The sequence below is a fragment of the Scomber scombrus genome, chromosome 2 (genome assembly GCF_963691925.1).
Source record: "Scomber scombrus chromosome 2, fScoSco1.1, whole genome shotgun sequence".
NCBI classification, from domain to species: domain Eukaryota; kingdom Metazoa; phylum Chordata; class Actinopteri; order Scombriformes; family Scombridae; genus Scomber; species Scomber scombrus.
The window spans coordinates 14,271,199-14,296,498 of NC_084971.1; the positions used below are offsets into that span (position 1 = coordinate 14,271,199).

At 38.9% G+C, this 25,300-nt stretch overlaps 1 protein-coding gene across 5 annotated transcripts in view; it reads left to right on the forward strand.

The window, feature by feature from the left end:
* The first annotated feature begins 898 nt into the window (after positions 1 to 898).
* LOC133989276 (myosin-10) overlaps positions 899 to 25,300 on the forward strand; it is a 50,985-nt gene continuing 26,583 nt past the window's right edge. The window contains exons 1-7 of one of the 5 annotated variants that reach the window (XM_062428130.1): positions 902 to 1,246; positions 8,634 to 8,790; positions 20,806 to 20,833; positions 23,020 to 23,122; positions 23,530 to 23,559; positions 23,783 to 23,797; positions 24,464 to 24,481. In XM_062428130.1, the coding sequence (XP_062284114.1) occupies positions 902 to 1,246; positions 8,634 to 8,790; positions 20,806 to 20,833; positions 23,020 to 23,122; positions 23,530 to 23,559; positions 23,783 to 23,797; positions 24,464 to 24,481 (696 nt within the window). Of the gene's footprint in view, positions 1,247 to 8,633; positions 8,791 to 20,805; positions 20,834 to 23,019; positions 23,123 to 23,529; positions 23,560 to 23,782; positions 23,798 to 24,463; positions 24,482 to 25,300 lie in introns of all 5 variants that reach the window. The other 4 variants (XM_062428129.1, XM_062428133.1, XM_062428131.1 and 1 more) reach the window with 4 other exon arrangements.

Below are 25,300 nucleotides of genomic sequence, written 5' to 3' on the forward strand. Positions count from 1 at the left end.
GAAACAGTAATGTTGAGATTTTCACCAAGGCAAACATTAGAAACGATGGCATTAGCTATTGGCAGCATACCTTCTTGTGGAAGAAATATAGTCCCTTAAAATAGAGTCAGAGTTTTCCTGGAACCAATGCTGAGCAGCCAATAGAGAAACTGCTTCATCATGAAAGCACTTTACCATCAATTTCAGCATTCAGCTGCATTGGCAGCAGTGAGTGAGAGTGAATCAATATCTTACCAGAAATGGTCAAAATGTGAGTCAGCATGCCATCACCCAGCAGGCTGTTTTACTGTGGTAGCTCTCCTTTAAACATCTCTGCTTGTATTTACCTTTGTGGTCAGTTTTCAAACCTATGAGCAGGACTTCATGGCATTATTTGATATTTTTAAGGTATTAAAATGTCTGGATTAACCAAAATGATATATTTATCTTATTTATTTAAAAAAATATCTTTCTTTAGATTTATCATATATGATCAGCCAATTAAACTTTATGCTCAACACAAACTTCAATTACTGGTGTGACACATTTGGCCATTTCATGAAAGACATATCACAGCAGGAAAACCACAGGTGTAAATAGTCAAGTTAATGATAATCTATGAAGCTGCTTTTGTTTCAGGTGTTCATGCTATTGTTCATTTTGGCTCACTGTCATGTTGTCATGGCTTATTTGAATATAAAACAGACATAATTAATGTTGTTAGTAGCACCTCTGCTTTAGTTACTATGAGATGGTAAAATGTCCACTGTGAAAAATTAGACCTATTAAAAGGATTTTTTTTTAGTCCTGAGTCAGAGTGCTCTGGACTGAACAGCATGAAACTGTTCGGCTAGATGAACATTAAACTCTGTCTCTTCACTACAGGTGGCCTTGTGTGTTCTGCTTCTGGTTTCCAGCAGCAATGTCACAGAGGAGTGGGCAGGAGGACCCGGAGCGGTACCTCTTTGTGGACCGCGCCGTGGTCTACAACCCGGCTGCACAGGCTGACTGGACTGCCAAGAGGCTAGTATGGGTCCCGTCAGAACGCCACGGCTTCGAGGGTGCCAGTATTCGGGAGGAGCGTGGAGATGAGGTGGTGGTGGAGCTGGCAGAAAATGGGAAGAAGGCGGTGGTCAACAAGGATGACATCCAGAAGATGAACCCACCTAAATTCAGCAAGGTAGAGGACATGGCCGAGCTTACCTGCCTGAACGAGGCCTCAGTGCTTAACAACCTCAAAGACCGCTACTACTCTGGCCTCATCTACGTGAGTATTTTTCATTCATAAGAAACACTACTTACAATTAGTAATCCTCTTATTTATTTTAAGGTTAATTTCCCTTGAGCCAAAAGTGCGGCTCCAGTCACGGCTGCAAAACAAGAGATTAATGCTTTGCTCAACAAATGCTGCTCAGAGTTTTCCTACCACTGTTCTTCATGTAGAGCTACCTGCTGTAAGGTTATACAGTAATGTTAACTGTCTAGGCCGAAATGGGAAAAATAATTGAAGCCAAACTATGAAGTCATAAATGTGCTTGCCTTACCAAAGATGGCTTCACCTGTAGTAGAAAGATTTACCTAAAGGGGAGTTCCAGCAATTTATGAGATGTTCAAAGACAGGTCAAATGAAGAATGTTAAAAGTTTGATGCCTAAGATGTCCCGGATACTGGGACCAGGGGAGGTGTTGCACTGTGAGCTCTGCCATGTTGCTCTGTGCCAAAGGCTGCTTGGATGTAAACTATGATCAGAAGTTGTCTCTCACGGTATTAGATCAATGACGACCATGACCTTATGAGAATTTTGTAACATAAATAGAAAGTAATCTCTTTGCAGACCTCTTCTGATTTATTGTAACAACTCACTGTAAAGATTCTGGGTGCTGCCGTTATTCGTCCTCAGAAGTTTGTGCTCCCAAGTTGGACTTGCCATGTCCGAACTAGCAAGTATACAAACCTGAATTTGGCATACTTAGTATTGAGAAAGGCCCTATGTGTGTAAGCTCTAATGTGACGTAGTGTAGCGTTTGTGCCCGTGCCACTGCACATTTTGCAAATTTGAAAACGCCTAACAATTAAAATTACATATATTCCAAGCTGCATAAACATAATAATTTCATTTGTAATAATACGTTTCTCTACTGTTCAAGGATTGTCCCAGACTCTGTATTTTTGTGTCTCAGGATATCCTTAATGTCAAGTGCTGACAGTGTACATGTGGTATGATTATTAACACATCTGAGATATCCTAGTTATAACCTCTACAAATATTATTTATAGCATTTCATACTCGAGTCTCTTTAAAAGACTCAAAACTTATTTCCTTCCATGAATAAGCCATCATGTCCTACATAAGCTGCCGATTTCCCCTGAGATTATGACCCACTTAGTGACATGCATTCCTGGAATAGCCCAGACACAGAGCTAGTGGGCCACCTGAGACCCAGAGAGGAGGCCGGGGCCAAGAGGTTCACACTAAGAGGCCCAGTCGCAAAGACAGAACCTAGCATGGCTAAAGCAGATTTTACCTGTGAGAAGAATGATTTGTTCATTTTCCTTTCTTATTGCCCCATAATGTACTTGTTGTAAATAATTAGCATATAAATAGAGCACCTTTCCGCTCATGAGTTTGACATTAAACAACAATTAATATCCTACATGTACATCTTATTTTCTAGATTTTGGGTTTATGTGTAAGTTGCTGAAGTAATGTGGGGTTGTAAGGGAGCTGCAGTTGTCGTCCTCTGCTTTTCTCTTGAGATTACTCTTGTGGTTTACTGCCTTAATTACTCAGATGGAGGATTAGAGACTGGAGTGATAAGGTCGTAACATTTGACAGGTTTATGAGGACACTACTTTATGTTTTCTTTATGTTGAAGAGGCATGATTACATCAGTGTCATCTTCCGGTAAATGAACTGCAAAACCGCCTGGATCATGAGTTACAAACAAACACGCATGATTTGTGATGTTTGGTGGTAGACCCTCATCAGGCTGATAGTTTATGACAAGGAGAAGCCGTCTTAAATAGCGAGTGGCTGTGAGCCTGCAACCAATTAAATTCACCATGTGCAACAGGAAGGCATGAATACCAAATAATATACAGTGACAATCATAAATGTATCTCAAAAATGCTTATAATAAATGGTTAGATAACTATAAAATAAATGCTTAAGGCCCTAAAGGCTAAACTGCATTCACAAAATGATCCATTCCCAATACTGCAGGTTACAGTTATAGATGAACCTGTAGACTTATACACGGCATGTGAAAAAACAGCATCAATAATTGTTGCGGATCAGCTTTTTCTCAATCGACTAATCAATTAATGGACTAATTGTTCAGAGACTGAGGGATTTTTTTTTATACAGATAAACATACATTACAAAGAACTTCACAATGCACAAATGTGGTCCAAATATAATACAACTCATTAAAATGGCTCCCTCCAACATGAGAGAACAAAATAATCAAACTGCAATACTGTCTTTTAATGTCTTTGAATATTTAGTTTATTGTGGTTAAATATTTAACAACTATACAATAAATGTTATGCATATTTCATTATGTCACATCATCGATATGTAACAATTTTTACAGAATAATTAAACATTCGCCACCAGACAATACAATAGACCCAGAAATCATGGCTGGTTTTCAGTAAGAGGGGCCGTGTCAAGATACTAAAATCTAAAAGGCTTCTGACCTTTTTAGTGCCTTGTTGGCAAAAAGCTCTGTTGATGTCAGCATGGTGTGGGATACTGGGACCATGGGAGGTGTGGCACTGAGCTCTGCCATGTGGCTCTGTGCCAAAGGCTGCTTGGATGTGAACTATGATCAGAAGTTGTCTCTCACAGTATTAGATCAATGATGACCATGACCTTATGAGAATTTTGTAACATTAATCGAAGGTAATCTCTTTGCAGACCTCTTCTGACTTATTGTAACAAATCACTGTAACGATTCTGGGCTCACTCTGTCTTCTAGATGCAGCAGTGTTGTCATCAAGTGCATTTAATATTTTTAAATGCAAAATACAGCCCAAAAATAAAGAAAATCTTTGTATTATTGAGTATTTTAGTGGAAAAGAAATGACCCCAGCCCTGTCTCTCAGCTAAAGGAGGCCAGTGCTGAGTCACACTGTCATCAAACCGCCTTAACAGAGTTCTTTGTGCTCACTGATAAGAAACATCTGGCTGCTCAAATAACTGAAATTCTTCTTTTACAGTTTTGCTGTCGGACAACTGATGTCTAATTAACAGCGACGCCATGTCAGCTCTTCTTCTCTGGCCTTGCAGATCCACTGTGCATGCTTAGTCTTTTTCTTTTTTCTTTTCTTTGCTGTTAAATTACCATCGTTTTGATTTCTCCTCAAAGCCACCGAGTCCTCAAGTGTGCAGCTAATGAAGGAGTTTTAAGAGGTTTTAGCTGCATGTGTGTGTAGAGCTGTGTCTGTCAGCTGCTTCTGTGTTACTGAATCTGCATGTTTTCCCAGTCTTGCTTTGGAGGATTGTGTGACCTTTAAGTCAAACCAATATCACATACAGTAGCCCTGCCCTTTTCAGTGACTTTCCTCCACACAGCAGGAAGTGGATGTGAAGGTGATAAACATGCTTCAAACTTAAAGTTAAAAGGATTAAGAAAGCGTTCACAGACATGCTCTTAGCATGTCTGAATCAGTGAAATTTTGATGGATGTATCGTCTCTTTGCTGTGTTTGCTGATTCAAAGTGGCTGAGCAATAATGTTTCAACCCAGTGGCTGAGGAGAAAGGAGGACCGGATATAGTAACGATGCTGCTGTGATGTATTATTGAATGCAGGCCACTATATGCACATCCTTTGTTGCACTGGTGGTGCGTCCTGAAGAGGATGGGAGGATGAAACTCCAGGCTGAGAGCTTTGTGTGGATTCTTGTATATCTTCATCGACAGGCTGTTTCTCTGTTCATTAAGCCGGCCTCACACTGGAGAACGAGTCTCTTTATTCACAACTGAAATGTGTACCTTTTTTCTTTTCTCTCTAAATGTCTGATTCAGCCAGTATGAGGCTTGATTTCTATTTTTTGTCCACATGTTTATACTGTTACAGGGCTTACATATCAAAAAAGCACAAGTTGGATATTGTACATTTCTCATGGCAAGAGTGGGTGTACTTTCCCCAGGCAGCTGTGCAAACTATAGCGGTGTTGATTTTCAGCCAGGTTTCGCGGCCAAAGTTCCACTAAATTGAACTCTAAACTCTAAAGATGCTGACCGTCACATGGGATTCATTCATTGTCGGAAGACAGTAGTGATGCCGACAACAACTTCCCCGCAGAGAGGAATGATGGAAAAGTAAATTTTGTGCCTCTCTGAACTCCTTGAGTTATGTAACACTCCCACTGGGACTTACGATTATTTATGTTTCGATGTAGTTGCTTTGTAGGAAAAGTTTCTGCACAAACTATTCGCTCTTGCTCATTTTGAAACTGCTTTTTTGTGTTTTCTGAGCAGAAGTTGTTTGTCTTTGCTTTACTGATGCTGCACAGCCACAGCACCAGAAATCATTGCTTATGGTAATCACAACTCATTCGGCTCTTGCCATGATTGTAATTCCTTTGCCAGACGGCTGGGAGATTTTGGTAAAACCCTAACTCAGTGACTCAAGCATCCCATTTTCAATATTATATTTCTCTGTCTACAGAAAAAAGGGTTCTGCAGCTTGATGTAGGCTCCAGAAGTCTTCTTTTTCTTTTTCTTTTTCTTTTTTTCATGCTGTCATCTGCCTTGTTACATGTACCCGGGTAGCATCCCCTCCTCCCTGCTGTCACAGCTGTCTGAATTTAGGTTAGCTCCCTCTCATAAGCAGTCAAAAGCACACAGTGATGACAGGTTTGTCATTTTAATCAAGTGCTGTTGAGTGAGATTAAGAGCACCTCAAGATTTAGAGCAAATGTAAAACTACGAACAGCTTCTCCGTCTGTCTGGGCACTACTGGAAATAATTGGGATGTAGTGTGTAAGGCTGCTTTGGTAGTTCACAATGAAATGTATGTGTTTTTTTTAGGGTTTAAAAGACACAGTAAAGCCCTTGTTAGCCCAGTTATGTCTGAATGAAGCACGCTGCTTCATGCAATAGCAGAAAATGTCTCCCCTTTTCTCATTGAGAGAGAGAGAGAGAGAGGGAGCGAGAGAGAGAGAGAGAGAGGCCCTGTTGCTAAGCACTGTTTGGTTCACACACATTTATTTGGACATTTCCGGAGGGCTGGGAACCCTTTCAACTGTGTCAGAGTTCTCCTCTGTTGACCATAGTTTCTCTGGGTAGTGGACTGTGACTAGCAGAACTTCATCTACCAGGCCACAATTATGAAATATTAATGCACAGCAATCAGCAGATATTTTGTGTTTTGTGTTTGTTCCTTTTGTTGTTTTGTTTGTTTCTTCCACAACACACTGCCTGGCTGGGGTCCTGTTATGCCTGCTTGTGTTGGCACCCAACTCCTTTGCCCTCAGAGCCCCACTAATCCCCCAAGTACCCCCCTGGGATCCACCATCAAGGATAGCCAGCTGAGTCATTCCTCTCCCCACTGCCGGTGGGCCATACTGGGTCAGTAGCGCTGATCTGTCTGCCTGGCGCTGTGCCCACCGTAGGGGGTCTGGGAAGTGGTTATTATGGTGGGTTAGGGTTAGGGTTTGCAGGATGTATTGGTGACGGCCCGTCGATACATCTTGCAAACTGAAATGGATGTTTATAGTCTGTGTAACTTGTGTGCAAGGTGTGAGTGTTGGCCCACGTACAGAACAAAGTTAAAACTCATTTGGCAAATGCTGCTGATGAGTCCAGACTAACAAATCTCTGTGTGGGCAGGTTGTAGCGCAGAGTGGTGTCTAAAGCATCTGTGCACATGCAAGAGGTGGAGGGGGGGTAGTTGGTGGCCATCTGGTGATCTTACTATATTTATATGAATTCAGTCTTGTCATCGCTTCATTTAGACATGTGGTGATAATGATATTAGATTATTGCACAGCCCTGTTGCAGTAACATCACAATGTGAATTTTATGGTCCACAGTATCAGACTGCAAATATCTGTGTTGTGTATGTGTGAATATGTGGTGTGACTCTCCGGCCAGGTGACAGTTGTAATGTGTTTTTCAGAGGACACACACACACACACACACTCAAATCCACACCGCTTCCCCAGCATGCAATAGTCATTTCGCTATTGTTTGTTCCAGCTCAGTAACAGGGTTAGCATGCTCTGGGCCCCCTGCAGTCCACTGGCTGCCACAGACAACATGATTAGAAGAATGTGGCTTTGCAGCTCAACCAAGCAGATAGATTAGAGGTGAAAATGAAGGTAAGGATGGAGAGAAAAGGAGTGGAAAGCAGACAGAAAGGTGAGACCACAGTAACAGAAGATACTGGGGTAAGAGAAGAGGATAAAGAGCAGCATTGGACAGTAGAGGAAGGAAGAGAGAAAAGACTGTGGATGCCCCATTTCTTGGCAGATTATTCAAGACTTTTGATCCCAGTCATTGATATGCGATTCAAAAAGCCCTAATCCGCCAGTGTCTACTGTATGTACTTCATGCACTCTTGAGTTAATGGAGAGCTCCAGCAGCAGCAGACATGTCAGGGATTAATGCTGTCCTGGCCTGTCCGTCTGCATGTCTGCCTGCATTATACAGCTGGAGGTCCAATATACTGTAGTGGATTAAAATATCCACCTACTGAGTCCGATTTATGTCATCCATCAGTCAAAGAAGACCTGGTGGAAATGTGTAAGAAAAGGAGATGTAGAATAGACAAATATGAGGAGGATAAGTACATGGAGGAAGAATCTTTAAGAAAATTGTCCTGCAGTCTTGCACAGTTCTTTGGCATGATCTGTGATTTCATGATCTGCCAAAAAAAAGTCATTTTAGCAAACAGGAAAACTAAGTATTAAGCTCAACGTTGACATTTGGGCCCAGATGAACTGTTCTAGCTGATAAAACTGTAAATTGCATTTTAATCTCTACAGTAAGTGTTGTCAGGGTGCAATAAAATCCACACTCAGCACTGTCCTCTTAATTCCTTGTACCTCATCTTGTTCCTGTGACAGGACATTACAGGGATAGTTCAAATATTTTGGAGTGGGGTTGTAGAAGGTATTTATCTGCAGTCACTGTATCACCTTCAATAGATATACCGCTGTGGACAGGGCCTGTGGTGGAACATATTTTAGCCAGCTTAAAAAAGGCCCAAGTGTACGCTATATTTAGAATATTGTCACCACTTTACCTTGTTGTCAAACAGCCCTTTCCTTTGGCACTAGATTTTCTCAGTAAAACTTCTGTATTACTATGTACGCTGCACTTAATTACTCCGTGACAGCACTTTCTGACCCAATCAGCTGGTCTGCGACGTAATACATTGTCCAGCATGTTGACCCCCATCTACTCAATACACTGACTATAGATAAGTACCTCAAACAACCCCACTTAAAAAAATGCCAACTATCCCTTTTTTAAAGGATCTCGTTTGTGCTTATTCATTGTCCATTAATTCCTCACTTTAATCAATGCATATAAATATTAAAATGCTCTAAATATTAACTGACAAAATGGAGACGTTTTGGTTGCTCTGTGATGAATTAACAGTCAATCATTCTCATCAACCATGTTTTCTCTTTACAGACGTACTCTGGTCTCTTCTGTGTGGTCATAAATCCCTACAAAAACCTGCCCATCTACTCAGAGAACATCATTGATATGTACAGGGGCAAAAAGAGGCATGAAATGCCCCCTCACATCTACGCCATCTCAGAGTCTGCGTACAGATGTATGCTACAAGGTAAGTCTGAATGTCACTGCTGTGTGCTGGAGGTTCTTCTCTACCTCAGTCCATTCCATTTACAGGAGAAGTAAAGTGTGATAAACAAATAAATACTTTTTAATGTTTTTTTAGGTGTGAAATACTTCAAACAATCACACCTCAAAGTCTATTTCACTTAACTGTTGTGGAACTGTCAATCATACTTATGATTAGTTTAATTATCGATCATTTGATGTGTAAAATATTAAAATATGTTGAAAAAATTGCATTCACAATTTATTAGAGGCAATGGTGACATCTTCAGTTTGTTGGTTGTGTCCTACTTACACTCCAAAAGATAAAGATAATTTTTATTTTTATTGTATTTTTTACTGTAAAATATGACAAAGAGAAGCAGAAAATCCTCAAGTTTAAGAAGCTGGAACCAGAAATATTTTGGATTCTTTTGCTGGAAAAATGACTAAAACAAAAATATTGTGGATTAATTTTCTGTCAATCAACTAATCGAATCATCAGCTAATTGTTGCAGCTCTATTATCGATCACAGCAGACAGAATTTGCCTGTACAGGACCCATATGTGCGCACATCAGCACTGTTATAACTTAAAGTACCTTAGAGTTGTTTCAGGAAAGTTTTATTTATGTTCTTCGAGTCATGTACAATTGGCAGGTTTGTTGACTATCCCCCAAGAAAAGTTGATGTTATGTCACTGAAAACTGTGCATTTTAACATCATTTTGGACCATTATCATCACAATGTACATAAAAAACCAACACAGCCTGTTGGTTGGTGGTAATTTATAATTCAAAACAGAATTTGAATTGATTGATATTGCAAGTATACAGCGAAGCGCCGTTTGAGCAGTCCAATTCCAATTGCGCCATAAAAATATCAAATATATAAACTCTAAAAAAAAAAAATCTAAAATGTCAAAATGAATAATATTTCTGACATCCAGATACTGAGTTAAGTTTAGAAAGAATGACAGACATCAGTCACTATCAGTCGTCCATCGTGTCCTCTAAGTTTATAAGTTTGACTAGACTACATATAGACAAATTTGGTTTTAGCTCGTTCATAACAATTCAGTATTAGCTTAAGAAGCACAATGTGGCTGTGTAAAATATACTGGTAACTGCGGGCATAACATTTGAAAGAAAATGACTTTTCTACATGTTTATGCTTGTTTGAAAGGTGTTTTGATTAAATAACTCTTTCCAGTTACTTATTCAGGTTGCATCTTTTGGACTAAAAGTGACCCTTTTAACCTCGACACAGTTTCATCTGTGGCATCCAGTCTGCCCAGCTGTAGCTTTTTTGTTACAATTTTCATTTATTTAGAAACATAAAACCTTGTAAGATAAGACAGTTCAGGCTGAATGATGTCTTCAAAGATCCTTGCCTGGTAGTTGGCAAGTTTCCCAGCTCTATGAGCAGTGACTGACTGGGATCAGACCAGTGAGAACAGAGAGGGTGACCCCATTGTGCTTGACAATAGGTCCTTTGTTTGAGTGGGGGTGGTGACAAACTGGACAGTCCTGTCAGTCCTTTCACCATGTTGGTAAACAGAAGGAAGTTTCGGTAGCTTAATAATACCTTTTCCCTCTTGAAACAAAAACATGTTAACATGAACTATAATTTGTGGCAATTGCAGGACATTTTTATAATGCCTCCCTTTTTAACTACAAATGTTAGTTTTTTTCCTTTACCTTCTTGTTGTTCTTTCTAAACTTTGAATAAGAGATGCTTGTTATGATGTTGATTGAAAGGTTTTACTGCTGATGATGTACAGACACAGGGACAGTCTGCAGTAGCCCAGAAGTAGCTGTTGTGGATCTACTCCAGCTCATCATCTAGTTCTGCTAGTGTCTTGCTGTTACCTACTCCCTCCTCTTCACACCCGCTGTCCTCCACACACTGCTTTTCTACATGGATGAACATGGACGCATGGGGCAGAGTTTGGCAGCTTGTCAATTAGTGATGCTTTGATTGCCAACATATTTTTGTATTATTTTACATCAATGAAGCAATGGTCTCTCTTTTTTATGCACTTTTGCCTTTATTAGACAGTTAGTATAAAAGCGGGTAGGCGGACCTTAGCCAGAATCGACCTCTTGATGTTTTAGTTATACGGTATGCACCCCGTCCACCCAGCTACGCCTCAAGGCCTGACTTGTAATTTTTAATGCATTGTCAACCTATTTCCAGTTGTGGCCATACCAGAATTAACAGTGTTGTGGTTGAAAAAGAGGTTTGTAGGTTGGAGATTAGTGGAGGCCAGCTGCTGTTCAGCTGTGGCCTTGAGCATTTCAACAACCTGATTAATATTAGTGAATATCCAGCTGTATAGATGAGCACTGAAGTCTCTGGAAATCTGAACACTTTGGCAGATATCACATTTTTCAGGTGTCCTTGTGAGGAGCGGGCAACATAGAAACCCTGAAAAATGTATCATAGTATATGTTGTTTTATTCTGCAATGTGCAATATTGTAATCATAAGTTACATAATTAGCAGCGTCTTAACAGGCTGTGGCAAATTAGTTTTTAGGGCAGTATGCAAAGTACGCAGCTATTGCTAATTGACATTGATTAGCTGATAGCTTGATGTTAAAGCTAGCAAAACAGTTCAGTTCATAATCTTTGGAGCCCAATATCGAGACCTCCGGGATTTACAGCTGGAAACGACTCATCAGTCTGTGAAGCTAGCGTTAATGTTAGCTTAAGCAGCTGTAGTGCAGAGCTGTCAGTAGTACAATCATCAGGCAGATATCAAACACTACTTTTGAATGTGAGTTAAATTGGTCAATTTTTCTATAGAAACTAGGCAAGTTTGCTTAGAAGTTAACTTTTCTCTAACTAATGTGCTTAAAAAACAAACTGCTGTCTCTTATCTGATTCTACTATATAAATGACAAACACAGGCCTATAGTTAAATGTATAGAAACAAATCACAATTTCAATCAAATCATTCAACGCTAATACTGTGATAGAGTAAACAAAAAGTAAATGAAATGCTGATCAAAATACTTGATCACTCTTATGAAACTTGTAAAAATCCAACAGTACCATAAAACAGTCCTGCTTACTTATTTGCGACATTGACTACAATTGTCTCAAATGGTTGACAAACTTACTGTCTTGTAATATGCTGTATCATATCAACCAACCATAGTCCCTGTTATTTCAGATTGATTCATTAAACTTGAGTGATTAATATCAGACCTTTCACACCTCGTGTTTAGACTTAGCAGTGTGAGTTGCCAACTGAACAAGAAAGAACGCTTGAGACAAATAATTTATTGCCTTTTAATTTACGACCTTTGAAGCTGAGCAGATTGTCAAATCATATTTATGGCTGGAGGGTGTCTGAACCTTGCAGGGATCTGTTAATTACCTCAGCATTGCTGTGAAGCCCGTCAGTGCTCAGATGGGAGGTTAAATGAGGTGTTACCTAACAAAGAGGGGGTGTGTAAGCAGACCACTAGAACCTACTGCACATCTGTCATTGATTAGTGTTTCAGATACTTTACATAATTGCCCCCACTGTTCCACTGATGCGAACTCGGTGGCGTACAAGAAGCTGATTTTTATCATATCTGGATTTATGTTGTAAAGAAATTCTGCTGAATAAAAACATGTGTTCAGGGACCGGCCACGTCAACAGTCATGATGGATTCCAAGAGTGGACATGCATCAACAGCCCTGGAGGTGTCCCAAGGTGGAGTTGTGAAACAGGGGGTCTTTGTTCGAGTAAAAATGGAGAAAGACCCCCTTCTTGAGTCTCTCCCTGGTGTTTAATCAGGGCGTTAGGTCAAGTCCAGCTAGATCCATCTTGGCTTAGTGAGGTTTTTCCCAAAGCACAACTCTTTGATTTGTCTCCTAGAGGTCCATTTTATCAACAATGAACAAAGCGCTCCTCATCTCGCAGGTCAGCAGCATTACTGATATTAATACAAGATTAAATGAACTGTTTAAAGAATGTAAAGTATGCTACATGAAGTGAACTCTACACTGTAACCTATACTGTCAAGAATGTGTGATAAAATGGACTTGGGAATGTTTATAATGGCAGAGCACGCACACACTCAGCAAACGCAGGCCCACCTGGCACCAATCAGGTCTGTAGCAAACAGTAATGGCTTTAATGGCCTTTTGAACCGAGACTTGATGCCTGGTTCTTTCAACCTCATGCCTCTTCCTGGGTACACCAGAGCACACAAAGTACACAGGAAAGTTTTGGTAATCATTTGAAAAAAATGCGGCTAAGAACTGTGGACGAGAGAGAGAGTCACAATCACTGATACTATTGTTCTTTTTCTCCCAAAGATTTCTTTTTTTTCTCTCTACTCCAAAAACAACTGGAACAGATGTGGTTGTGGACAGTGACTGAAGCCACTCCTGTTTCCTCTGCAGTAAAGCTCAATAAAGCTAACACTTTTGTCCAAAATGGTACTAGCACAGCCTGACTTATAAATATCACTGCTATTCCTTAAATCATTAAGTTAAAAAAAGTTCCTCTGTATCCCCTTCAAATTAAACCTACAGGTACTGAAACTACCAGAGAGGAACATCTACTCTGCTGCTCATATTAAGGAACTCCTTGGAGAACACAAAGCTAATACTCACCTTGCTGACACATAGACCCGCATATAGCACTTCTTTGAAATTGTTCTCAAAGGATTTTTATACATTTTAACCACAAATTAATTATATAACCCAAAAAAATGTAACATGAGGTACACTCATCATTAAAAGTAGGGCGGAATTTAGCAATTATTTTCATTGCTGATTAGTCTGCAGATTTCTCTATTAATAATCAATTTATCTTTTGTCGAGGGCAATTTGCTGTATTTTCGACCAATTTTATCATCCAATTTCCCAAGTTGACTTTTTGAAACCGCTTTGTTTTGTCTGAAAAATAGTCAAGGAGTCTGGAGTAGATTACTTTACTAAACAAGCTGTCTCTATAGCAGCACTTGCCTTGTTCTCAAAAACGTTTTATAGAAGCAGAATCAACATTTCCAACACTGGCAGATTATGAAAAGAAGTAACCCACTGTTTGGTATATACACTATGCAGGGGTCTCCATGGCTCCAGTTAGGCCAGAAAAGAATGACCTTTATTTGATATTAAAAACTCTTGTACTGTATAACCTTCAGTATGTTGTCTTTCCTCTTTCAGATTTTTTCAGATTTTCCATCTTCTCACCTCCAGTCACATCTGTTTTATTTTGCGCATCATGTAAATATTAAGCACAGACTTCCTAAATGATTTTCTAAACCAGTTTCTTAGCTTCAGTTTGCGTAAATACCTTGAATAAAATAGAAATACCGTTGACAGTGTTTCTTAAATACAGTTAATTTCCCTGTCAGATTTCATTACACTTTCGTTCTCAGAAATGCTCCTCACAGGAAACCAAATACCCTGGATCCTCATTCAGTTTGTTTTCATCTGCAAGTCTTTGGCTGAAGCCTCGGCTCCAGTTCTGCCCTCACCAGAGGCCTTTACCATTATAGCCCAAAAATTCAAGGTTTAAAATGACTGCTTTGACTTGAAACTTTATTGACAGACACCTCTGTGGCAAGTGAATGATCCAATCCATTTTGAGCAATAGTAAATGTTTTTTTTTTTCATATATTTGAAAAATTTTGCAAGATGACAAGTATTGGTTCATGCCACTGAAAACATAACTATAGCTCTCTTTTAATTGACTGTAAAGCCCTTTTGACACCCTGTCATAAGCATAACTGCTCTGAGGTGTTAAACTAATAAACAGTCACAGGTCCCCTCTGTTTTATAGGATAGCTTTTCCATCCCAGAAATATGGATGAACACTTCAAAATAGCAATGATAAAGATTTAAATATTGTTATAGTTTAGATTCATGCCAACACTCCACGCTCCATCCAAGAATGCCCTGAAACAAATCCCATAATTGCCACATGGCATACTCACCAACTACTTCATTTTAGCTGGAAAATCAAATATATGGTCCATGCATGGTTATTATGCAGTTCTTGAAGTGCTTTTTTGTGTCTTTTTTTTGTCTGGATACATGGCTAGATTTGCAGGATTGCATTCATTCTGGGCTTTAGAGTATTAATTTGGAATGTGCAGTACAGGGTTCAAATTAGTCCTGATGTATCTGTAGTTATAGTGACTCTATCAAGCACATTGACAACATTGAAGAACTGTGGGAACGGACGAATTTGGGGTGGTGAGCTAAAGGTTAGAGATGCTGAATTGTGACCAAAAGGTTCATGTTTAGTGTCCAGGCTGATCCTGCTGATCAGGGCATTTAGCATCGTAAATTATAATGTCAAGGTATATACACAGGTGTATCATTAGAGTTCAGGTGTTGTTCTTATATGACATTGGCAGTGTGGGCTGGAATGCTAGAAATAAGTTTGGTATCTGCATTAATCCAGAGTGCATGGCTGTTAAAGCTTTTCCACACAGGATGTGTCTCGGCCGTGTTTTTCAGACGACCATCTAGTCTGATGGAGCAGATGCACTTCTACAGCTGTCTACACAAACTGTTCATATTTTCATGCGTTTGTGCAACTTGAAACTTATTTTTATGTCTTTTGCTTTTTTGTTTTGTTTGCTGGTGTAAATAAAGTGGTTGTGATTTGACCTCTGGGCACACAGTACTGCGCCTGAACGCATCCTGTGGAGACACTGGCGTAGGACTGACGCTGCTGCTGATGCTGCTGCTTTCACTGTGCGGCCTGTGTTCGACTCACTGTTACTTTTAAAGCCACATCTCACACACACACAGGTGTCTTTAATTATGTTGCCTGGGTGTGTACCACCTTCATCCCTCTTTTGTTTCTGTTACACCTGTTACACCATGTAATTGTGGTGTATAATTGATGTGTTTTAAAAAAAATACTTTGTTTGTTGTCATTGCTTTAATTTTATGCATTCTGTCATACAGCAATGATAGTCCTCTTTTTTATATATGATTAGGTATATCACCCACAGTCATATAATTGATGTTTAACCAACATTTGTTATATGGTTGAGAAAAAAGTACTATGACAGCTGTGGGCAGCTGAAGAGGAATTGAGGTGTGTGATTTTCATTTCACAGTTAAGTGGATGCTCCTTCCTGCAATAACTTGTATAACTGCTAGTTGATGATTTGGGTAATGGATTGATATACCGTCTGTACCCGAGCACACATCATCAGTGATGTTATATCTCTTGTCTTCACAGACAGCATAGAGACAGCAGTACTTCCTCCTGTTAATTAGACAGCATCATAGTGCTCGTGGATTTGTCTTCATTACCCTCCACATTCAGTTTATGTGCTCTGCGTTTTACATTACAGTGGTTTTGTGGAGGCTTTTGTCCTACCATGACACTTTACTATCAGCTTGATCGGCATGCAGGACTGCTTTCTGAGGTGAGTGTTTGCACTTCATTGCCACTCCTAAATACAGGCATTAGCCATCATTGGCGGACACTGGCACAGGCCCAGCGTGCCACAGCCTCACAATGAGCTCACTGTCGTGTGCTGACATCAGCTCCCCCTCTTCCCCCAACTCCTCCTCTTCTCGCCTTACAGAGAGAGATGCCACATGCAGAGCTGCTGTGTTCACGTCAAAGTCGCAAGACATCCTCAAATTTTTCACTCTCAGTAGTTAGACTTTCTCTGACTACTTTAATCGACATCTGTGTAGCACTTCTTCTTTTAAGCTTTATATCTGAAATACTCTTTATTCCAGTTTCTATACCATCTTACTATTTTCTTTTATGATCTTTATGAACTTTTTTTTGCCCTTCAAATCAAGTACGTACAATTATTTTCAAATGTCTCCGGCTCCACTTTAACTAATAATATTTTATGTCTTTGGGGAATCTCTACTGCCCCAGACATAATGGAGTCATGTGAAGCTGGCAAGAGCATTACCAATCATGCGAAACCCACAAAACAGTCCTTATGACCATCAAGTAATGTTACAGAAATAACCGCGCCTGTTTGGGTACTTCTCATCTGCACAGACCCAGAGTCTCTCTCTCTCTGCTAGTAATCAGCGTTCTACAGTCTGGAGAGGTTGTTAACATTGAGGCATGTTGGTGAATGGAAGTGCAGAGACTCACAATGACTGGATCATATCTGTTCACTGTGTCTGCAGTCGGGCTGATAAAGGACACACAAGCTTTCTGAGCGCTGTTGTGTTTGCGTCTGATTCAGATAGGGATGTGACTAAAGAGAGACGTGATAGAGGTGCAGGAGGATAATGGTGGAGGAGGGTGGGGTTGTGTTTGCATGCGTGCTGTCATGTATGCCGTCGATGCTATAGCTTGAAAGAAATCCTGAAGGATTGGACTAGCTTTACTGTATGTGTGTGTCTGTGTGTGTGTCTGTGCTTGCATGCATGTGTTTGAAGCCAGTCCCCCTTGTCACAGCACTTAACTTCAGGAAGTTCCTGGTTAGAGCCAGGAAACACAGGTTGTCCCTGATGAGCCGTCCAGCTGTGTCCTCAGTCAGATAACCGTCTATCATTTTAGCCCGAAGGAACACAGTCAGCAGCACTGCAGTCCAAGAAACCTTCACCTCTGGCAGTGTGATCCAGCCTGGGATGCAGCATGTACGCAATGTGTTGAACTGTTCACGGCATGACTGAGAGATGTCTGTCTCAACCTTTATGGCTCGTGACAACTAATCACAGCCAGGTTAAAACTTTGAATTGTGAGTAGTTCACCAAAGACCTTTCGAATGCTTTAATTTAAGCATTTTTAGAGGCTTGAAGAGACTTGAAGTGTCCAGTATCTGAATTATTATTTTTGTTTGTCTCCCTTGCGTCTTCTTGCGACCCCTTTAGAGCTGCAAAAGTTATACAATAGTCATATAATCATTTAATAATATTAACAAATGACAATCATTTCTGTCATTATTCAGATAAAAAGGCCAAATGTTCTCTAGTTTCAGATTTGTATATGTGACAAATTGCTGCTTTTCTTTGTCATATGTAACATTAAATTAAAAGTCTTGTCTTGGATGGTTTGGGAGAAAAAAACTACCATGAGAAATTGTGAATGCCTTTTTTTCTAAATAATTCATTTATAAATTGAGAATAAATTGGCATATTAATCAATGATGAAAATAACCATTTGTTTCAGTCCTAGGCACCTTAAATTAATTTCAAGAGCCCCTCAGTATTAACACTGTTACATGTTAACACACATTTTCAAATAAACTGCATCTCTGAATAAAGAAATACTATTGTCCTTCCTCTGGACGAGCTGATGAGACTAAACATGCTGAACTAAGGTGGTACAGTCACAATCACCTCCAGTACTGTGATGTTTTTCATGCACATCTTGTTAACTTGTCGCAGAATCTTATTTAATGTTGGTCTGTTTGATCACTGCAGCAGGTTTTAATGGCCCGTCATTTTGACATAGAGAAAGTTTCATACACTCATTCATCAACAGAGAAGTAATACGTTTTCTGTGTTACATCTTCCACAACATGAATTTGCAAGATGATACTGAATTAAATTTAGAAAAAAATAAACAAAACAACAACTTTGGATAAGTTTAAATGTTAGGGCTGCAGTTAGCTTGTTTATTCAAACCACTGCATTTAAAATCAGAAGATGTGACTTTCCCAGTGTAACTGATGACTCACCTCTTTGTAGTCAATCTACTAATGCACCAGCTTGCCAATCATTAGTAACTCCAATTATCTATCATGCAGACTTTGCAATACAGTCACAGTATTAATGACCTGTGAGCTCAGGCCTCTTGATGGATAGCCATTTATTCATCAAGCAGAGATACAGCATCCTGTTAGCAATGATAAAACAGGGTATAGTAGATGCATAGTTATGCACCTGCAGGCAAGAGTATTTCCACTACAGAAACCTGCAAGTATAATGTAATTTTAATTGCATTTTGTAGTTTTAGGTAAATCCCATGTTGTAGTGGCATCATTACCCATGGTAAAAAATAATAATAATAATTCAAATATCTAAACCTGTAATATACAATTTGAGGCATTATATGGGCACTCAGAAATCTTCAAGTGCATAGTACATAGACAGGTTTGTTTTCACTAACTAAAACTCACAGTTGCAGCTCTGAACAATTCAGCATTACGTTTGTTGAGTAAGTATCGAGTGAACAGAGTCTGATGACTTTGATCTAATCTTCGGACTACTTGCTGCTCAGCCAGCCTTGTGACTGGACAGGAGGCCCTGCTCTTGTGGGGGGCATTGCTGGGAAGATGTATGTTTTCCCATGACATCATCACCATTATTTTCCCTTATAGGGCCTCTAGTTGACTCAGATTTGCCTCACTTGAAGCTCACAAGACACACCAGACTAGAATACCCTGGAGACACATTAAATGTCATGTTTAATTGCCACATGACCACAGTGGCAATTGCCCTCAGCACAGCTCACAATCAAATGTTCAGACAGACTTGAATCAGTATTTGTGTTGCAAGTGATTGATGACATATTCAGTCAGACTTGTGCACATTTTTATTTTTGTCAATTGGCTGCCTTCATTATAATAGTCTGCATCCATTTGCATTCATCATTAATGTCACTGAAATATGGTCGCTAGTTCAGCCATAAAACACATCCTCCAGGACTTTAGAAATGTGCACTGTTGGTCCAAACATGTGTAATGGAAGAAAAGAAGAGCTTGGCCATGACTACTGTTGCCTTTTGTCATGTTTGTTTTGATGAGCTTAGCATCAAAAAACACATTATTATTATGCAGTTTGAAGTTTAACAAAAAATTAACTTTCTACAACATACAAACCAAATCACAGCTAATGAGTGAGATAAATCAAGTAGCTGGAACGATTAGTCGACTAATTGACCATAAGAAAAGTAATTAGTGACAATTATAATAATGGTTTATTTTTTAATCATTTTAAAATAAAAATATCACTGGTTCCTGCTTTGAAAAGGTTTAATATTTGCTTCTTCTTCGATTTGGATTACTCGTCAAAACAAGAAAATGGACTCTGAGAAATTATTATGGATATGTATTACAACATTTAGTTGGCCAAACTATGAATCAATTAATTGAAAAAAATCATATATAATCATTCATATTCATTTTATAATGAAAATAATCATAAGTTGCAGCCTTAAAATCCAGCAGCACATACTTTAAAATCTTTAAATTTCATACTGAATAAAGCTGCTATCATAAAGGAAATACGCTTGAATAAACCCACCAGCTCCAATTAATGTTAGCATGTAGGAGATTCTGATATTATTTTAAATTTTACATTTTAAAAAAACTTATTTTTGATTAATAAAACAAATTGTATATATTGGTGGCAGACACTGCTAACTAAATTGCTAAATGAATGTTTGAGTTGCAATTAAAGTACTGGCATTGTGTATGTTCATGTACATTTTCACTCAAAATATGAAGCTTTACACAACCTGAAAAAGCTCACAGATATTCTCAACTATATTTTATTCATAGTTAACATTTACATGTGTAAATTAAGGTTCCTTCATGGCCAATTTTTCTTAAATCATAATCTGCACCAGACTTCATAAAATCAGGAATAACTAGTCCTAGTCCTAGTATCAAAATGATACTCAGCATTTTTCTATTTACCGATGTAAAGCTGACATTACACCCACCTTATCTCAGCCGCACAGTGATTTGGTTTCAGTGCCTCGTTCACATTACATTTCAGGAAATACCTGTGGTGAAATCCTGTGAAGCTGGAGCTCACTGACTGACATTTCCAGATTAAAGTTATTTTATTTTCCAGATTAAAAAAAAAAAAGAAAAAAGTCTCAGGCTGCAGAAAATGTGATATTTAAAACATCTGAAGCTCATATCCACACCCTAAGATTAACTTTGACCTTTAATCCACAATCTGCTGATACAATGTTACTTTTGGTCCAACATTTTGGTGACATTGTCAATCAAACTGTGCGAAAGCTGAGTAGAGACTGAATCAAAGACAGGGTGCTGATGCTGACTTTTTTTTCTCCTCCTCTTCCCTCTCTTTTTCCCCCTCTTGTTGTCTCCCTCAGATCGGGAAGATCAATCCATTCTCTGCACGTGAGTATACAGACTCAGCTCTCTGCTGCATGACACAACCTACATTTTCTCTGCTTTACTCAAACTGTTATTTCAGCATACTGAAGTTATTGTTGATAAAACTATTTCAGAGTTAAACTGAGCCCCCTGGACTAAATTAATAGCATAAGTTTCATGGTTCATTCATTACCCTCATGCATGTCTCCTTGCAATTAACATCACATGATGCAATTTATTCCACTCTGTCCTTTTAAAAAAAATGTTATGATTGTTGTCTGATTTAAATGAAATTGAAAGTGACAATTATGCATTTGCTGGTAATTACAAAAGGTCATGAGCAGTGTCAGCGGACCAGATGCCCCGAGGCCATGTCAGTTATTTTCAACTCCAGTGTCTATGTGACACTGACCAGACTGTCACTACTTGAGAGAAAAGTGAGAAATGTGGGTCTGAGAATCGCCTGACATTTCTGTTACGCAGCCCTCTGGCGACATTTCAGTGACAAGTGTGTGCAGATGACAGGAATGTAGACGAAGAAAATGCCACAGAGGTATCAAGACATAAGCCATGACACATGCCTGTTCTTCACGGAGTGGGAGCGGTTAGGCGTTCATGTTATTTTGTTAATTTGTTTTACATACATGGGGTCAAAATGACTGTCACAAAATGAATGTCTTTAATACAACAAACTACCACAAACAATTTATTGTAGGGCTGTCAAACAAATTTGAACTAACAGGTAACTTGAATTGATTCAAACTTAACTCCTGTTACATAATCTAAAATAATGCTGTATATTTAAATCGTTGCTCTGTTTATTTATGGTCGCTCTACTGCCTCATGTAAGGGACAAGATAACAAGCAGTTTCTGACTTGTTGTCATGGTAACGGTACTGTAAGGCATTTGCATTTTACAAAGTCAGCAAACAGCCTTACCTTTATGGTGTTAAATCCAAAATGCTTCCATACATGCCTGCAGTGTCAAGAGTATTAATTCCTAAAGGCTGGCTAGTTTATTTCATTATACATTAATAAAGAGTGTATTTAAGATGTAAGACATGGCCTGCTGAATTTACAGTATGCTTTGTGATTTTGAGCATGAACATTTTCAATACCTTTTCACATATCTGTATCTTCTGAATAGGAACAGCTCGTTAAAGAACTACATTTTTTAAAAACGTTTGTCTCTGGGAAAGTAAAAATGGCACCCACACAAAGATACACTGACAATGACAGTAGAGAAAATGTGGAAGCAAATTTCTAAATTTTTGATATTTGGATAAACTGACCACATATGGGGATTCTGAAATAAATGTTAAAACAAAACTCTGGCTCTAATATACAGCAACTTTTTACAAAATACAAAACGTAAAGGCTCCACAAAACATGATTGAGTCAGCACTGGCTTGTCTTCTAAAAAGGGGAAGCTGAGGAATCTAACACCCAGCAGTTCAAGGCCAGCAACAGACACATTGACGCAATCCCTCCATGATTATCCTTCACGGTTCACAGTGGCAAACAAGACTGACAGCGCTTACACACACCGCTCTCCTGGTCTTCACTTTGAGCCACATCACGCTCTCTCACCCTGAAAGGAAAACAATATTTAGTGCATACTTGGTGTATGTAAATTTGCACTTACTGTAAAACCTCAGGCATGCTCTAAATCTAAACGGCTCCCCAAAAGTTTTTGCATGGGTTTGAAGACTTGAGAAGATTTTGTCCCCTTTTTTTTCTCTAAGCCATAGTCACTGAATGAGAGAGCAGTTAAAAGCAAGTCCACATGACCACAACCGCAACCACAGCTGCTGAACCGTACAGACCCTCACCAAACATTTTGCAGAGAAAGACACACGATCAGATGTGTACAAGTGATTTGATTCGACAGGCATGTCAGTCTTTATGTCAAGCCTGAGTAATTTACATCCCGCCACTTCAACTGTTCACTCAGCGGTGAAGCGGAGATCAACTTGACTGTAGAAGGCGTGACGTCATTGTGTTACTGCAGCACCTCTAAACCAAAAACTGTTGTCCCCTTGTCCACAAGTGCTTGCTAATCTGTTAAGTCATCTTTTCTCTAGTGATCCAATTTTTACATTTAGCTTGTAGCGTAGATGTAGGAGGACTCATTCTGAACAGTTAAAGTATTTGCATGCCCTCTTCTGAGCAAGACTGTTGTGTGTACTTTGTCTTCTTTTGTCTCACAGAGGTGAGTCTGGAGCTGGCAAGACGGAAAACACAAAAAAGGTCATTCAGTACCTGGCACATGTTGCCTCCTCCCACAAAGGAAGAAAAGACCACAACATTCCTGTGAGTATTACCTGAATCTGAACACCTTCCTCATTACATACTTCAGGCTGGCATAGCCTGCTGTAACCCATAACCTGAACAAACCCATAAAAATGTGTTGCCATGAATTGAAATACTAAACTTAACATTGGATTGATTATATGTATGTGATTATTTTTGTCAGACCATACAACCAGGTCACTTATGTTAAGTATATTAAGATTAAATCTACTATTGCAATATCAATAGCTCTGTAACTGTAGTCCTGATCACTACAAATGACATAGCATAGACACATGTTTATAAAATATATATGGATAATTACACATAGTGTATTAATGTAGTAACATTAATGTACCTACTATTTGTGCACCAGATGTGTGCGCACACGATCTAACAATTTGCATTTGTTTATCTGTAACAAACAGCCAGAATCTCCTAAACCAGTGAAACTACAGGCAAGTCTTTATGCTTTCTTATACACCATGTTCATGTGCATGCTACACTGACATTTTCCCCTCAAGCAAACTTCCTCTATAAACTGGACTCATTAAAAGTTTCATAATAGCCTACCAAGAGTTCAACATTGAATGCACTGTATCAATTGAAATGTATTTTAAAGACTGACATGTAAACACTGAAAACAGCATATTTAGCATTTACTTTGTCTCTCTCTGTCAGACACAAAATGCAGTTGTAAGTAACTTTTGAAACTAGCGTGCATCTCTGTTTATTGTGTTTTTTTTTTTACTCTGTTCAGGTGTGCAATACTGTACATTTGCCTGCTATTACTGTGATTCACAGTCAGTGAACTATAATCACAAGCATGCTGTTTTTATTTGTTGTGGTAGCACCTCGGCATCTTGTGCTGTCTGAAATGTAGCAATTTTCTGCCTGAAAAGTTTTTAAAAAAAATGCTTATTATAGTTTAAGGTATATATGTTATTTCTGTTAAGAGCTGGTGACCACACCTTAATTTAAAGTTTAAAGCATTCAGAAGTTAATGTTTAGAAGGTTTTACTGCAAAACTCAAGTGATTTTCAGTCCTGGTCATCAGGACCCAGAGCCCTGCAGGTAGTCCTTGTAGTCATCTAACCAGTGACTGAACTACAGTATACCTGAGACACAGGGTACAAACAACCTGTTTATCTAGAACACCAACAGTAATCTGTGTCTTGAGGGCCAGGATTACAGACCACTGAGGTATTATAATAACATCTGTTGCTAATGCCATTCATAGACTGCTTAGACGCTAATGCATAGTATGAAATATGTTTAGCTTGAGCTACAGGTTCACTTGTTTCCATGACATTATTATTTATATTTTACATAATAACAATTGAATCTCCCCATGTCCTACAGAGTGGACTCCTGTTTTATGTGAGTAGTATGTAGTTTCTCACCTATTTCACCTTACTTACAATATAAAAGGGGTGCTTTACCCACTCTGTTGCCATTTACTCTTTTTCCACAAAATGTATTTATTAACCCTTTAATGTTACCTGAAGTTGGGCAGTTGATGGTTTCTATCCATCTTAATTCAGCTGCTGTAGTTTTGCTTTAACTTTTTGTATTGCATGCTGTGTATTTTCTGTCCTCACGCTGATAGTAAGAGCTGCTTCTTTTAAACGTTCTAACACTTACATTTCTTGCAATGTGAGGACATTTCTTCTCATAGAAATTCAATCACTGCATTAATCCTCTTTAATAAACTATTGAGCTACTAAGATAATTATTTGCCTGTGTAATGAAGCAGGTTATTGACATAACATCTACTGACTAATTCTGTATGTTCCATTCAGTCTAACTTATAAGAATCATCAGCGTTTACACTTTGGTTCCAGATGGCTTCAGAAGAGACGAATGTCTCTGCTTGTCATTCGGGGTTCAAGAACTGTGTGTGTCCAAATCCACAACACATGCTGACTGAATATGAACGATTTGAGGAAAATATCTAATTGTCTTTGTCTATACAATGAAAAACAAAACAGAATTGCATCAAGCATAGCCATAAATCTGTCGTGTGACATCAACTGAATCAGATCAAATAATACAGAAGTTTTTAATTTCTGTTGTTCATCAGCCAGTCAATGAAAAATTTCACTTCTTTGTAGTCAAAAAAGCCCAACTTAACCCACATTAATAAGACATTACATTAGTGGTATTTTGTAAATGACTCAGCAATAATCAATATAATCA